This window comes from Camponotus vicinus, unplaced genomic scaffold (genome assembly GCF_025532165.1).
Source record: "Camponotus vicinus isolate PSW18456_S1 unplaced genomic scaffold, iyCamVici1.0 SCAF_2, whole genome shotgun sequence".
Classification (NCBI taxonomy): Eukaryota; Metazoa; Arthropoda; class Insecta; order Hymenoptera; family Formicidae; genus Camponotus; species Camponotus vicinus.
Window position 1 is genome coordinate 21260503 of NW_028141956.1, and position 17660 is coordinate 21278162.

The window sequence follows — 17660 nt, forward strand, 5'->3', positions numbered from 1 at the left end:
ATTATTCTTTAACTATTTTGTTCACTAATTTATATTGTTCCCTTATAATGGTAACCGCATTGATCCGAAAGTAATATCTGGTCTAACCTCACGCTTTTGAAGGGTTGAAACGACGAAACTGTCCATTTTTTGACATTTTGCCTCAGGAAACATTTGTTCAGTGACCCAAAAGGTGCAACATATTTCAAATTCAGCCATTTTCGCCGGGGTCCATTTTCACGTGGTTTAGTGCGGGGTCCTTTTGCTGAAAAATCACCAATTTAATGTGAACATAATTGATGCCAATTAGCAAATTGTTACTGGCAAGCAACTTCTGTTTAAATCTGTTGCTAATTTTTTGGTATGCTGCATGCATTTCGCTTATTGGAAATATTCGATTTTTGTTATATTTTTATTGTTATATTTTTTTATTGGCAAGCGATGCTGTTAGAAATTAAGTTTAATAAACACATAGCGCATTGGAATCTGTTACAAAGTCATTTTAAATTTGTTCGCATATCGCTAGCATTTTGCTCTCTGGCAAATTAAGGGGTCACGAGGTTTTGTATTTCTAAAATCTTTATATACTTCTTTAAAAATTATTTTGATTGCGAAAATTAATACTTTAATAACATTTTATCATTTGGGAAAGTATTGTGTTAATTTCGCACAATCTAGCATAACTAAAATCTTCAAAAATTAAAAATCCTTTTAAAAAACAAAGACTAATATAGCAATGAGAGTCAAGCGCAGAGATTGAGGCGCAGAACATTTAAAGAATATTAATTATATAAATTAAAGACGTTACAACTATAAATTGTTCTCGAGACTTCGACTAGATAGTTTATCTTTTTTGATATAGTAGATTACGTTGTTACACATTTTGAATATCGCATCATGATTTCTATTTTTCATCTTCCCGGTCTACCAACTAAGATAGTTTTAATAATTATTATAGATGCAATGATGGGATAAGAAAAAGCCCAAATAGATGTTTATATTTCTGACATTGTATTGATATGATATATTCCTTGAACCGTTATTTTATTGCAGTGACATTAAAAAGGACCCAGAGAGGGTCGAAACATTTGTCTCTACAATTCAAATGTAATTTCAAATATAAATTTTGATCATACATAATCTTATTTATTACTATTGCATTTTTTGCAGCAGAATTTGCGCCTTATTTCAGCGCTTGTGGTTTCATTAGCCTTTGTATATTTGTTGATTTTATCATATAAATCACTTTATTAATTTTTTAATTTTTGTATGCTTATTTATATTTTTTTATGTAATATCGCTAATGAAGTTTTATATGTATTAATTTAGTATAATTTATTTTATAAGAAAAATAATAATGCATAATATTAATTAATATAATTTATTTTATAAGAAAAAGAATGATGCGCAGAAGATGGTCAAAAGAAGAGCTGAAACGTACGCCTTTAATTAAATTAAGGTAAATGTTTACTTTAGGTTACACAGCTCGAAAAATTTTTATTTTGACAAATATTGTAGAGAGTTCATTCCTAAGTAATATACCGTTTGAATTTTGCAGCGGTCTCTCTTCGTTCATGAGATATGCAATTTTGAAATTTTAAACTTATTTGTATTATCTTTTCGTTATATCCTAAATATGTTTATATTTTTCTGTTTACATTTACCGAGATCATCTTTCTGAATAACTTTCAGAAGATTTTAGCTGCTTGTTTTTTATTAAATAATTATTAACGAAAAAAGTTTCATAAATAGAACATAATTTTACGACATCATGTACATTTAAAAAGAAATATATTTAATGGAATATATATTTGTATGTAACTTTGCTTCGTCTTGCAAAATACATGCGTGGATATCGTAGGTTCAGCCCCCCCCCCTATGGAGGGGACTCCACTTCCGGAAGATATAACCTAATCTAACCTGTGTTTGAAGTGTGGGAAATACCTGGCTTCGCATAGAACGTTAAAAATTTATCTAAAAAGTGTGTTCATATTTTTTTGTTTACATTTACTCTTTAAGTAAACGCGTAGGTGGGGGAGGGGCTTCGCATCTCCCTCTGCACCCCCAAAAAAGACTAACCTAACCCAACCCTTGTCCGACGTATGAAATATATCTCGCTTCATATGGTTCATATAGCTTTACATAAGTTTGCAACTTTCTATGCGAAGCCAAGTATATCCCACATTTTAGACACGGGTTGGGTTAGGTTATATCCGCAAGAGGAGCCCCCGTAGGGGAGGGGGCGGAACCCAGGATGTCCACATGTGTACTTTGCAAAACGAAGGAAGTTACCCAGCTAGCCAAAAGTGATAAAATCACGTTTCGCTAAAGCTTTGCGGCAAAGTTTGCTTTAATTTTAACAACAATTTTCTGGCAAACATTTGCCTTGCTTCGTCTTGTCTAAATATTTCGAGCTTTACGGCAAAACTTTTCGTTACATGATGCTGCAATTAACAGAAAAAAGCTTGTTCGTAAATTTTACTTATAGAAGAGAGCAAATGATGTTATCATGGTGAAATACAAACTTTACGTCAATAATAGCAAATCTTGTTATACACGATTTAAAGCAAATTTGTGACAAAAACAGAGCAAATCTTGCCATGCACGGTATAACAGACAATTTACGAAAAAATAGAGCAAAGTTTACTCTAGTACGATAAGACGCAATATTCATGCAAATAACAGAGCAAATCTTGCCGTGCATGGCGTGATAACAAATTTGTGGCAAAAATAGAGCAAGGTTTGCTCTGGCACGATGAGACGCAAAATTTACGCAAATAACAGAGCAAACCTTGCCGTGCATGACGTAGTCATATGTGTCACGTACGTTTGCGCGCGTTTAATGCGCGCTACTACGCATGCGCGAATTTTTGTCCTATAACCTCCAGCACTGTTTCCGCGTTCTTCTGAATTTAACCACCGTGAGTGCTACCACGTGCTTCAAGGTTATCGCAGAGGTCATAATTCTAGAAGATTCTGAGACTTTCGAGACGAGCTTTCGAGTTTTGAGTGTCGCAAGGTTATCGCAGAGGATATAATTAGAAGATTTTTCAGGCGAGTATGAAATCAGTTAAATATTCTGTTTCGCGTAAATCTTTTCACCGGTTGTCTGCGAGACAACGAAGGCGAATTACTTTGGAAATTAAAAATACTTTACATTTAAATGTTTCACAAGATCCTGTTACGCCCGAGCAGCCGGATAATGCTGCTTCCTTTCACGTTGCTGATTCTTTTCGGACAGACAATGAAGTTTCTTTTACGGATAATGTTGCTAATAATATCTATAATATTACAGATACCAATAATATCGATAATGGTATATTGTCTAATAGTAATAGTAATGACAGTGAAGATTCCACTTCCTCATCTCTCAGTATTTCTTCCATTGAAGAAACATTTCAAGATCGTTTAGCCGCGTGTTTTGTCAATAATAATTTTACACATGTTCAGAGTAATAATATTTTATCTGTTCTTCAAACACACACATGCTTCTCTTCGTTACCAAAAGATGTTAGAACTCTTTTAAAAACTCCACGAACACCTGTTGTCGTATCCGAAGTAGATCTAGGAAAATATATTCATTTCTCTCTTGAGGCAGAAATTGTTAAAACATTATCACGTCTTCCTTCGGTATCTGTACCATATGAATTAGAAATCGATTTTAATACAGATGGATGTAGTTTAGATAGAGTAGGAAGTAATCACATCTGGCCAATTCAATGTAGACTTGCAAATATTAAATATACAAGGCCAATAGTAATTGGAATATATAGTGGCGCTGAAAAACCACATGATCCTAATTTATTTTTTGAAAAATTTGTTACCGATGTTAACAATATAATAAGTAACGGTGGTATAGATTTTGCTGGTAATAAGATACCAATACGTTTAAGATGTTTTATAGCCGATGCACCAGCTCGTGCTTTTGTTCTTAATCACAGAGGTCATACATCTGGAAATCCTTGTTCGAAGTGCAAAGTTTCTGGTTTGCGATGTGAAGGCAGATATACATTTGGTGGTATTAATCATCTTCTTCGAACAAATGAAGAATATCTAAGGTGTATAGATGAAGATCATCACAAAGATGGCAAAAGTCCATTGTCAATGTTACCCATAGGTATGGTTTCACAAGTTCCCTTTGAATATATGCATCTATAGTATGTTTGGGCGTTATGAAGAAACTTTTATCCGCATGGATATGTGGTAAATATACACCTTTCTCAAAATTACCAGCAAAATCCATTGCTGTAATATCTCAAAGATTAGATAATCTTAAAACATATTGTCCATCAGATTTTGCAAGACGTCCTAGAACAATTAATCAATTTTCTAAATACAAGGCAACAGAATTTCGTCAATTTTTATTGTATACAGGTCCAGTAGTAACATACGGTCTTCTGAATCAACAAGTATATACTCATTTTTTGTTTGTGCATACTGCCATAAGAATATTGATTTCTACTTCACCATCACAAGCATATTTAAACTTTGCTGAGATTGCTCTACAAAAATTTGTTGCGCGATGCGAGAATCTGTATGGTTCAGCATTCATTTCATATAATGTGCATGGTCTTCTTCATCTCACAAATGACGTGAGGCAATTAGGTCCCCTTGATTCATTTTCTGCTTTTCCTTATGAAAATAATATGCCACTTTTCAGAAAATATTGTAGAAAACCTAATTTTCCTCTTCAACAATTTTCCAATAGAATGTCAGAGATGGAAGCTTGTGAAACAAATTTGCATCGTAGTCAAACTTATTTTTCCAAACTCACTGATTCTTCTACGCAAGTATTTTCAGCGCATAATAAAGGTCCTCTTCCGCCTAATATTAATCCAAACAACTGTCAATATCGGAAATTGATATTCAACAGAATTTTGCTGAGTTTGGATACACGAGATAATTGCTGTATTTTACATGACGGATCGATTTGCCTCATTGTTAATATCTTCATGGACAAAACCACATATTATCTGGTTGTAAAAAAATTTCAAAAGATAGATTCATTTTATGATATTGGCATTTTATCCTCAGCACTTCAAATATTTAAATGTTCCGCAATAAGTAGTGAAATTTTTTGTATTCAAGTAAATGAGGTACGCTTTAAATGTTATAAAATGCCTTATTGGAGTGGTTCATCAATAGATAACAGTAGTAGTGATGAAAATGAATCAGAAGTTAGCAGCGAGTATATAGTTAGTGCAATTATACATACAGATAATCTGTAAAAAAATAAAAACACATTTACAGCTGTTCCGTTAGATATAATTTACAGGAAGAAAAACAAAATCTCCAGGATGACTGGAATACAGGTTAGTATAATTGTGTCATATAATTTTCACTCAGTTTAATTATAATGGATATAATAATTACTGAATTCTTCAAATATTTTAGATGCTCTCTACATTTCTGCGCTTGAGGAAAATCAAAACAGGAATCATACTTAAAACATATATAAATGTAATTATGTAAGTTATATGATTATTCATTTGCTTTTTCTGTCGTTTAATTTGCTATTTTCTGATTTTCTTGCATAAAATAATATCTAATTTTTTAATTTTTTCTAGGAACTGTTTTGCATGTATTGATTTTCTTGAATGTTCTATATATTCTCCAACTACTGGTGACTTCTGGTTTCCCTCTTTAAGAATAATATTTGAATATATATATGTATACTTTTTTATTTCACTTTATTGGGTGCTTTCCATTCAATGACACAAATTTAAGGTCTGTTTTTTTTAGCTGCACCAGTTTAAAGTTTATTTTTTTACTCCACATTGGAAAGGAAAAGATAAACTCTGAACTCTGCAGCTAAAAAAAACAGACCTTAGATTTGTATCGACTTGTGTCACTAAATGGAAAGTACCTATTATTAATCCCATATATATATATATATATATTTACAGAAAGGATATGGAGAATCGTCCCAAACGGAATATCATCAAACCGCGACGATTTCAAACGACATCTTCGGACGAGGCGGAAGATTCAGGAAGAAAGATGACGGAGCTACAGGGCACTCAATTAGAAAAGGATGTCGCTGAGTTACGGGGAGTATTAGAGAGTCATTCGCCTAATACTAATATGCATGCTAATCATTCACTCACTAACTCACAATCATTTACAGTCACTCCCACAACACAAGTACCTTTTATGCATGAAAGCATACAGTCATCCTATGCCCAACCATCAACAGTCACTCACACAACACAAACACCTTTTATGCATGAAAACACACAGTCATCATCCTACGCACAACCATCAACAGTCACTCACACAACACAAATACCTTTTATGCATGAAAACACACAGTCATCATCCTACGCACAACCATCAACAGTCACTCACACAACACAAACACCTTTTATGCATGAAAACACACAGTCATCATCCTACGCACAACCATCAACAGTCACTCACACAACACAAGCATCTTTTATGTATGAAAGGTCACAGTCATCATCCTACGCACGACAAAATTTTCATGATACAACGCAAACATTCACACACAAACCACATGCTGCCGCTACTCATACACAACACATTGGTAGCCGATTAAATACACCACATAACACTCAGTTACAGGCTTTAAACATCTGGCCAACTTCATCGTCAAGTCATCTGCCAAGCTCTTCGTCATCAATACAAGCTTCAGAAGAATTTTACAATTTTCATGTGAGACCGGAAATTCAGTGAGTGTACATTGAACAGAAATTTTTATAATTGGAATATATGTACGCTATAATCATCTACAGAAATATAATAATATATTTATTTATTTAATATATTTAGAGCCATATATGGAAGAATGGATCAATTAGCTTTGGAAATTCAGTAAGTTTTAAATGCATTACGTACATAAACAATGTCTGTCATTTTATATTTTAACATATAATATTATTATATTATTTATATGATGTGCTTTTTACAGACAAATACATCAAAAATTGGACAGAGTATTAACGCAGATGAGTAATAACCGAAGGCATGTGCCGGAGAAACCAGCATTTTTGCCAATATCATCAGTTGAAGATGTTGAAATATTTCAAACTGCTAATGATGAAGAATATATGAAATTGGTATGTAAAATAAAGTTTTATCATTTATATATATGTTATAGAGTGTTTGTTTTGACAATTTGGAAAATTCTTCTGGGACCTTCTCCAACTTTTTAATCGATAAAAAAAGAAAAATTTTTATTCTTAGTAAAACATAATACGATGAGTCTAAGGGTTCCCACATAGACTTTAAAAATTTCCATTTAAAATACATTTAGTTTTTTCAACATTTAATTTAAGTTTTCTGTTGTATTTAAACGAGATCAATATTTTGTATTCTTGTAATTAAAACCTAACTATAAAATTGTATAAAACGTAATTGTATAAGACATAATAAGCAATTCTAATTTGTTATAGTCTTTTAATTTAGATAAAATGTAAAAGTTTTTAGTTTTTTAATATTTTATTTATTTAAAGTTCTCAATAGTTTTTATGTAATTAAGTTTTAGATAATTACAAGAATAAAAAATATTGATCTCGTTTACATACAACAGAAAACTCAATGTATTTTTAATAGGAACTTTTAAAGTCGATGTGAGAACCCTTAGACTACATGTAAATAAAAATATAAATGCAAAATATTCTTTATAGGTGAATTATTTGATTTTTATTGGTGGTTTTAATGCCAAAGAGAGTGTTAATTTATGCTTCAAAGAGATATTTCAAGATTCTTTGATGAACTTATATACTTGGTTCGGGCGTGAGGATAATCAACGACCACTATACAATACCCGTTTGGTGAACGCTATTTACGGTATGATATACTGTTACACATAATGCTACAGTTGTGTTATCAATGGTACTATTTTATATTTGTTTCCTTTTACAGATGCCATCTGCGAAAATAAAAATTTTGAAAGACCAATGCGGGCTGCATTCCAAACATATATGCGGGATGCTCTGCGAACGGCCAAGCAACGACACAGGAATAGGGCCCGCAACAATTTGCATCGTCCGGAAGGAAGAAATAGAAATGAACGAGCACTATGGAGCGATGAACACGACGAGATGCAACCAGAAGAAAATTAGGTCAGTTGTATGAAACTAAATATACATTTTGGGCTGCTTTCGCAACATAATTAAAATGATCTTACGCTGTGATTGGTCAAATCTGAAATTTTATTAGAGCCATCATAATGAAATTTCAGATTTAACCAATCAGATCAATATTAACCAATAATAGCGCAGGATCATTTTTATCTGGATCATTTTGATTCTGTGGCAAAAGCAGCCCTTGTACATGACCAAAATTTACTTTTTTATATTCCTAATCTAATTAACAATGTTATAACATACATGGTCAGAACTTAGTGAATAATTCTCCATCTGTTTCAAAATTTTTAACTTTTTTAAATGATGCTCAGCCTTAATTTCACCACTCTTTTTTTTACTCTAATATTTTATCACTCACTCACTCACTTTCTCTCTCTCTCTCTCTCTCTCTCTTTCTCTCCTCTCTCGTTCCCTCTCTCTCTTTCGACTATTTATTTTACATAAATAGTTGCGTATGAGAGAAAGAGAGAGAGAGAGAGAGAGAGAGAGAGAGAGAGAGAGAGAGAGAGAGTGAGTGAGTGAGTGAGTGAGTGAGTGAGTGAGTGAGTGAGTGAGTGAGTGATAGAATATTAGATTAGAAAAAGAAAAGTCATGAAATTAAGGCTGAGCATCATTAAAAATAGTTAAAATTTAGAAACAAAGTTACTGTATAAGTTCACTATAAGTTCTGACCATGTATATATGTTATAACATATTGTTAATTCTTCATAATTAATCTTTTTCATTTCTCAATATTAAAAGCTGGTCGACTGTTGTAGATTTACAGGAAAGATGCATGAAGAAAGAAGATCAAAATCCCAATTCTTGAGCATATACAAACAACTTTCATACGAACAATGATTCGTATTTGAATGAATATTGTTTCCGTATACGAAAATTGTTCGTGTATGCTCGAGAATTGGAACCAAGAAGAAAATGGAAGCGGGAGAAGATGGAGTGACCCTGAAGACGAGGACAAAAAGAACAAAAAGAGAGACAATGATGAGAACAAAAATGAAGAAACAATAGGCACTTTTTAGCGCCAACTGGCACTTTTCATTGGCTAAACAGCATTGAAAAGTGCCACATTTTTAATTACTCACAACAGTGGAATTAATCTCGATTTGCATTAAATCAGCACTTTTCAGTGTCAGATGGAATTCACCTCGATTCACATTAAATCGGCACTTTTCAATGCCACTGTAGGCCTATTCTATAAGGCCTATTTTTTTAACGAAAATACATGTATTTTGACATGCGCAATAACACGTAACGATAGCGACATTGTCGTTAAATGTTACAGAATAGGTAATATAGATATAATATAGATATCTAATATAGATATTACAAATACTTTCATCTCCGTAGACCAATAAGGACAAAGATTCTTTTATCCTGATTAGTCAATCAAATTACTTTTGAATACTTTTTAGTGCCAATATAAATTCAAATTCGTGTTTGTTTCTTAGAAAAAGAAACGAGACAGATTCCGCCAATTATCTAGCATCAAATATCAAATGCTCTCACATTGGAGAAGTTTGAGTGCCTGCTTGGAGAATCATCTACAAATTACCCCAAAGATAAAGCACTAGAAGATATAGAAATCAACCACATTCAACTGCTACCAACAGAAGTTCACAGAAAAACAGAGCTACTAAAGAAGCAGCTTAGGAGAAGGAGCATAGCCTACAATTTGGAATAACAAGCAATGTAGGTAATTTTATAAACTTGCATCTCACCAATATCTGGAACTTATAGAGTTCTGAATCAATTGCAATTTGAAATAAAAATGAAACTTTCTAACATATTACATTTAAAACGTAATAAAATCTAAAATTTTATTGTTTTTATTTTTTAAAACAAAGTCACATATTTATTTTCTCTCTATAAAAAATGTTTATAAAAATAGAACAAAACTCTACACACGTATTAAATATATTCGTATTATATATTTCAGATGTTGCTGTTATTATTACTTGAGAACTCCCAAGACGAAATTGATGCTGTTCAACTTGGCTCAGCGTCCAATGACATCGTCAAGATAAAACCCAATTAAACCCGTTTCCGTTATTCAATAATTAGATATATCACCGATCAAGCCTGAAAAACTCAATTAATCAGATGTTGCAGATGAACTGACAGAACTCAACCTTTTTTTTCGCTATTAGACAATTATGCTTTACTTCACGCGTATATAGGCAGCGTAAAAATTGATGCTATTTATTGCAGAATTATAATGACTTTAATATTATCAACATATATAATTAATTTAAAATCTTGATCCTGCAGTTATTTGTTATGTTTAAATTTTTAATCTCTTTTCAAATATAATAATTATAGACAAATATATAAATATCTATAGACAGTATATTTATATTTATACATATAGATAATATATTTATATTTGTCTATAATTATTATATTTGAAAAGAGATTAAAAATCTAAACATGTAAAGAATAATTCTAAGACTCAAGATTTTAAATTAACTATGTTGATTATATTAAGTCATTATATAATTCTGCAATAGATGGTGTCAATCTTCCCGCCGTCTAAATACGCGTGAAGCAAAGCACAATTGTCTAAGGCCGATATTACATTCATACTACAAAGTGCTGGTTGTAACGATTAAATATTAGATAGAGACTCTAGAAATTCTCTATTTGTTAACCAATTGCTACATTCGACAAACTCGTCGTACGATATATGTAATATCATTCTAATAGCGAAAGAAAAGGTAGCTTCGGTCAGTTCTTCTCGTAACGTTGATTGATCGAGTGTTTCAGGATTGATCAGTGATATATATATATATATATATATATATATATATATATATATACTAATTAAATAGCGATCTATATACATATAAAACGCTTATGTGTATATGGTTATAAATTATATATCTGACTTTTTTTAAATAAAAATATGAAGATAAATATGGATATAAATATAAATTTTTGATAATAGAAACTTTAAAGAAATTGCTTAAGTATTATCCCTCTATTTAGAGAGATTAATAGTATTAACTCAATTTCATATAATCAAATATATAAGCAAATTTGTAGTAAAAACAGCAAAGGATGTCGTAACAGTGCAGATTATAATTAATAATTAATTAATGAGCTCATTAAAAGGATTTTAATTAAAAGCATTAATTAAATTCTATATAAATAAATAAATATAGAAATAATTAAAATTCTATATATTTTTTATTAATATTAATAATAAAATATAAAAAAAATGTAATTATTTTTATCTATTTATATATAAAATTTAATTAATAATACTATTAATTAAAATCCTTTTAATAAGCTCATTTCATTTATTATTAATTACAATCCGCACTGTTACGACAACCTTTGCTCTGTTCTTGCTATAATTTGCTATTATACTATGCACGTCAAGGTTTGCTTTGTTATTTGCGTGAATTTTACGTCTCATCGTGTCAGAGCAAACCTTGCCCTGTTTTTGCCACAAATTTGCTATCACATCGTGCACGGCAAGGTTTGCTTTGTTATTTGCGTGAATTTTGCGTATTATCGTGTCAAAGCAAACATTGCCCTGTTCTTGCCACAAATTTGCTATTACATCGTGCACGGCAAGGCTTGCTCTGTTATTTGCGTGAATTTTGCGTCATGCTGTTGTCGCAAACCTTGCCAACAAAAGCTAAGCTTAATGCGGACACACCTTGTCGCAATTTTGCTGCAAAGGTCTGCTCGAGTTTGCTGCAAACTTTGTGCAAAGTTTGTATCATTTTGCTAGCTGGGTATATACAAACACTTATTAAAAGTTTAGATAAAATAAAAAGTGCAATTTTTATACTTTATTAAATTATATTTATCTTATAAATCGTGTAAGGGATATAATTCTGCCATATGTTAAAGAAATATAAACATATTGTATAAATAGGATATAATGAAAAGATGATACAAGTAAGTATGAAATTTCAAAATCGCATATCTCAGGAACGAAGAGAGCGCCAAAAAATTCAAACGGTGTATTACTTAGGAATGTATCCTCTACAATATGTGACAAAATAAAAATTTTTCGTGCTGTGTAAAATCTAAGGTAAACATTTACCTAAATTAATATTCTATAAACGCTCTGCGCCTCAATTTCTGAGCTTCACTCTTATTGCCATATTAATCTTTGTTTTTTAAAAATCGTTTATTCTTTTAGAATAGTTAACTAACCTCTGTGAGAATATCTACACTTCTTTGTTTTTTTTTTAATGATTGAACAATAGAAAATTGGTTGAAATCTCATAAATGTATTATAAAGAATTCATGTTCATCATTTTTAGATTTCCAAAAATTTTTTAACTTATGTTAAGCAGAAAGAGATATTGAGATGTCTTCCGACAACACAACACGGCATAAATTATAATAAATATAAGAAAAGACTATTTTCGATCGTGAATTCATGATTAATAAAAAATTGTTTAATTATAGTTTGCGTTTGCAATTTCATGTTTGTATATAACAGTCATAATATAAAATACAACATAATTAATAAAAATTTAAAATTCGGAAAATACAGGGCGCTGGCAAAATTTCTTATCTTTCTTAAATATATTTTACATGGAACTGTGTGTGTTTGTGTAATTTATGACATAAATCGATGCAAATATAGTAAGTCTCGTATAATTAACAAAAAATAAATTTCAGTACAAAATTAACTTTACACAAACGATCAATTTTATAAAGAAAAATTCTTACTCAAATATAGTGTCAATGATGAACATCTCTTGGCGAGGAAAAGCGAATTGTTTTGGACGAAATATAGATGTGCTCATCGTTGTCAGAACTAAGAAAAAGTATAGAATGTACTCTAATGTTACCATGAATCTTCTAATAAGGTGTTCTTCATTATATCCAATGCAAATATTGTGCCAAGACATTTGACTTAACATGGAGAATAATACGATAAGTATAAAAGTATATAATCTGCCCACATAACTCGACAAATTAATCCCCAGAAGACGCGAAATCTTTTCGAGAGATTGGCCTGTAGAAGTTGGAAGTTGCAATTTTTTTGAATCCATTAAGATTTTCTGAAAATGATGTTTTTAACAATCTTAAAGAAGTCGAAAATGTGAACTTATTAATATTGACCGAATATACTTACCCTAATACAGAATATTACAGAAAGAATTTTGTTTACACATTCAGTATTCGTATAACTATGCACGTATTAGAAATCACACTGATTCGCTACATAGATGGCTTTATGATTTTATCGTTACCTTTAATCAGAGTTTTATTGATCGCTAAAGAAAAAATCTACTATTATAAAAATAATGCTAAAAACGTATTTATATAGCATTTACATTCATATAACATACAATTATTTATATTGATGTAACCAGGAAAAATTGTCTACATAATCATACACACGTACACACGCACGCATGCACGCGCGCGCATGCACACATACACACACCTAAGTATATACAGGGTGTCCCAGGTATCTTCCGTCCAAAAAAAATTATAAGTAGAGCTCGCTAAACTGAATTAAAGTCCTGCACTATTTTGCACAAAACCACGTAAAATTTCGAGGTATTAATTAAAAAAGATCGGCCAATAATTGCGCGATCCGCGTGGCTAGGCAGTCGGCCATTCCAGCGAGGACGGCCCACCGCCTGCCCGAAACATGCGACTGCTCGCGACGATGAATATCAGGTGGCAGAAAAAAACGAAGTAAAAATGATTCTAAACTTGTAAACATCATATCTAAAAATCTAAAAGTTTTTTTTTCGAATTCTTAACATTCTTTTAAATAGTTTTAGAGTTCTATGTAAACATTTAAAATAATTTTAATGATTAAATACAAAAAAAATTCGAAAATATGGTGCGTTAAAGTTCACGCATCGCACCAAATCATGTAAAATCAATTATTCTTCGGAATTGTAGTTTATTTTACAATAGTTCTGCAGTTCTGGATCAAATATACCAATGGTTTTAGCAAATTAAAAGCAAAAAATTGATTTTTGATAACTCGAACTATAATTCGTATAAGAAAAGTGAGATCGTATTTTTGCGATATTTCTATGCGATTTTGTAAGAAATTTTAATCACTTCCTAGTCAAATAATTATTTTTCAAATAAAAACTATTTTCAACATTTAAAAATCAATATTTATTTAAAATATTATAATTATCTTACAGGGAAAAAGTTATAAGATTTGTAAAATTCAAGAAATATTGCGCAGAATCAATTTTTTGCTTTTAATTTGCTAAAACCATTGGTCCTCGCTGGAATGGCCGACTGCCTAGCCACGCGGATCGCGCAATTATTGGCCGATCTTCTTTAATTAATACCTCGAAATTTTACGTGGTTTTGTGCAAAATAGTGCAGGACTTTAATTCAGTTTAGCGAGCTCTACTTATAATTTTTTTGGACGGAAGATACCTGAGACACTCTGTATATATAATTATATATATAAAATATATAGAATCATTTTCCGTAGACTAAAGTTTTTTATTTCAAATAGAGATCCCAGTTTATTACCCCCTCCGCACCCCTCTTCCAACTCCCATTCTTTTTTTTTGTTATCCCATTCATTAAAGACATTCCTAAAAAATTTTATACAGTTATACATAATAGTGGTAAGTAAATTAGCGTTTTCAGTCAACAATAGATTAAATAAGTTGCATAAAGATCCTTTATCTAAGAGTGGAATCACTCTAACGTAATCTATAAAATCATTTGTAACAATTGTGACGCGTCATGTTAGAAAGACGGGTAGGCAATTGGCTACTAGAATAAAAGAATATCAATCTAATTTTAATAAATCTTTAGGTTCCCTAACAGTACTGTCAACACACAGATTACTTGATCATAATTTCAATTGGGAAGACACAATAATTTTGGACGAAGAACCCTCGTATAAAAAAAAGACTAGTAGTTGAGATGTTGCACATCTGTCACTAAAAAAACGAATTAAACCTATCTATTATAATATCAAAAAATGCCTTTCAATTTCAAAGTCTCCCGCCTGCTCTCCACCATCTTCTTCCTAGCATTACATCATCCTTCTTTTTCTGCCCCCTTCGCCCTCTCTTTCACACGTACCGCCTACATCCTTTGCTATCAGTACTGTTTTAGTCTTTCTCGCGCCCTCATTCCTTCATTCTATACGCATAGCGTTATTTCTCCTATCCCTCGCTTCTATTCTTTTTTGTACGTATTTTTATTGCGATTTTTGCGCTTGCTTTTAATTTATCAGTAATAATTTGCAAAAAAATTTTTTATCGTGGCTTTTCTCTAACGATTGTTTTTTTTCTCTCTTATTTACTGTAAATCAATTTCTGAGAAAAAATAATTTTTGTCGACAAGATCATCTTCAAGATTAAAATGCTATTTTGAAGTGCGTTATCTAAGATATAATCCAACCCGTGTCCGAGAGGAGGATGAATCACTTTGCATGGAAAGTGAATACAATGGATTTCATCCCAACTTACGACGGGGGGGGCTCCATTTCTGAAAGATATAATTTAACCTAACTCAACCTACTTATTATTAAAAATTAAAATTTGGTTTGGGAGTGGACTTTGCTTTGCGTGGAGAAAGTTACAAATGCAGAATTGTAGAAACATGGATACCATAGTCGAAAGAATACTCAAAATATTAATTTACATTTTTCTCGTAAAACACTGCTTTTACAATAATAATGTATACAATATAAAAGTTGCGTTTTTAAGAAAAGAATAATAACTTTTATTTGAAATTATTTCTACTAAAATCAATATTTATTAAGATAATGAAAAAAATATATAATACAAAAAAATTTTTGATTCTTCATTTTGATCTTGAATATGTCCTTGTCGCCAATTTCTATTGTCATATTCGTAATCAGCGCGTCGAAATACATTAGTATGTAAAATTTTAGAACAATCGGAGGCACTTTATCTTCAAAGACATTTTTTACGCAAAAATAATCTTTCAGAAATTGTGGTACAAAAAGTATCTATTTCCATTTAAACAAATTAATTGACTTTAAAAAGATCTTGTAAACCGTCACTTACTAACATTCCTATCAGCTTACACCCCCTTTGAAATACTGCAACTTTTGTTTGAAACATTTTTCCGTAGAAACAATATTCTTGGAGATAAAAATTCATAACGCCTTATTTTACCCTATATGTGAATATATGTGAATATATGTGAATATATATATATACAGGGTGGCCCATTTTAATCCATCCAGTCGAATATCTCGAAAACCAAGTCCACTTAGAAAGTACTTAACGAAAAGGTACTTAATTATAGTGTTTTGGAAAGCTCTCGAGATAACCTACAAGAATGTGCAAAAATATATAGGGTGTTCCATTTAAAAAAATTGAGGTGACCTTCACGTGACCTTCAAATGACTCTTCAAGGTCAAACCAATGGTACCATCTTATGGCCCCCTCGAAACCAAACAACGTTTGTCTGAAACATTTTTCTCTCCTGAGCTTGGTTTTCGAGATATTCGACGGATGGATTAAAATGGGCCACCCTGTGTATATATACAGGGTGACCCATTTTAACTTAGGCAGCCAAATAACTCGAAAAATAAGCAAGATAGAGAAAAATGTTTTAGACAAAAGTTGTATGGTTTCGAGGGGGCCATAAGATGGTATCATTGGTTTGACCTTGAAGAGTCATTTGAAGGTCACGTGAAGGTCACTTCAATTTTTTTAAATGGAATACCCTATATATTTTTGTACATTCTTGTAGCTTATTTCGAGAGCTTTCCAAAACACTATAATTAAGTACCTTTCCGTTAAGTACTTTTTGAGTTATGATGCTTGAAATAATTTCTTAATTTTACATAAACCGTAAAATATCTTGTAAAATATTCATTTTTCGATTATCTTACCTTAATACTTTTATGTACAAAATAATGAGAGGAATCAATTGGTGTAAAGAAAACACATAGTTGTTTTTAAGAAAAAATATGGAATTGTTAATTGCAAATTACATATTTTTTCTTCGAAACAACTATGTGTTTTCTTTACACCAATTGATTCCTCTCATTATTTTGTACATAAAACTATTAAGGTAAGGTAATCGAAAAATGAATATTTTACAAGATATTTTACGGTTTATGTAAAATTAAGAAATTATTTCAAGCCTCATAACTCAAAAAGTACTTAACGAAAAGGTACTTAATTATAGTGTTTTGGAAAGCTCTCGAGATAAGCTACAAGAATATGCAATGACAAATAGTAGGTTCCATTTAAGAAATTAAAGGTGACCTTCATGTGACCTTCAAATAACTCTTCAAGGTCAAACCAATGGTACCATCTTATGGCCCCCTCGAAACCATAAAACTTTTGTCTAAAACATTTTTCTCTAAAATGTTTTTTGTTTCCGAAATAATTGCGTGCGTTAATTAAAATGGCTCACCCTGTATATATACAGGGTGGACCATTTTAACATTTAATGGAGAATAACTCAAAAACCAAGCCCGGGAGAGAAAAATGTTTCAGACAAAAGTTGTTTGGTTTCGAGGGGGCCATAAGATGGTATCATTGGTTTGACCTTGAAGAGTCATTTGAAGGTCACGTGAAGGTCACTTCAATTTTTTTAAATGGAACATCCTATATA

The 17660-nt window shown here is 31.3% G+C and overlaps 2 protein-coding genes across 3 annotated transcripts in view; one reads left to right on the forward strand and one right to left on the reverse strand.

Moving 5' to 3' along the window:
* Positions 1-13330, reverse strand: part of LOC145967177 (uncharacterized) — a 109716-nt gene extending 96386 nt beyond the window's left edge. Inside the window, exons 1-2 of the mRNA XM_083091830.1 lie at positions 13195-13330; positions 12786-13120 (exon numbers count right to left, since the gene is read on the reverse strand). Of these exons, the coding sequence (XP_082947956.1) occupies positions 12786-13111 (326 nt within the window). The 5' untranslated portion in view covers positions 13112-13120; positions 13195-13330. The remainder of the gene's footprint in view (positions 1-12785; positions 13121-13194) is intronic.
* LOC145966055 (uncharacterized) lies at positions 5156-9377 on the forward strand. Of its 2 annotated transcripts, XM_083089787.1 has the most exons (8): positions 5156-5291; positions 5374-5447; positions 5886-6671; positions 6772-6813; positions 6911-7058; positions 7629-7791; positions 7867-8066; positions 8849-9377. In XM_083089787.1, exons 1-7 carry the CDS (start codon positions 5277-5279, stop codon positions 8064-8066), a joined length of 1428 nt encoding a protein of 475 aa, XP_082945913.1. In that variant the 5' UTR covers positions 5156-5276; the 3' UTR covers positions 8849-9377. The 2 variants fall into 2 exon arrangements, with proteins under 2 accessions (XP_082945913.1, XP_082945914.1); XM_083089788.1 differs by having other exon boundaries at positions 5207-5439.
* Positions 13331-17660: the final 4330 nt, after the last annotated feature.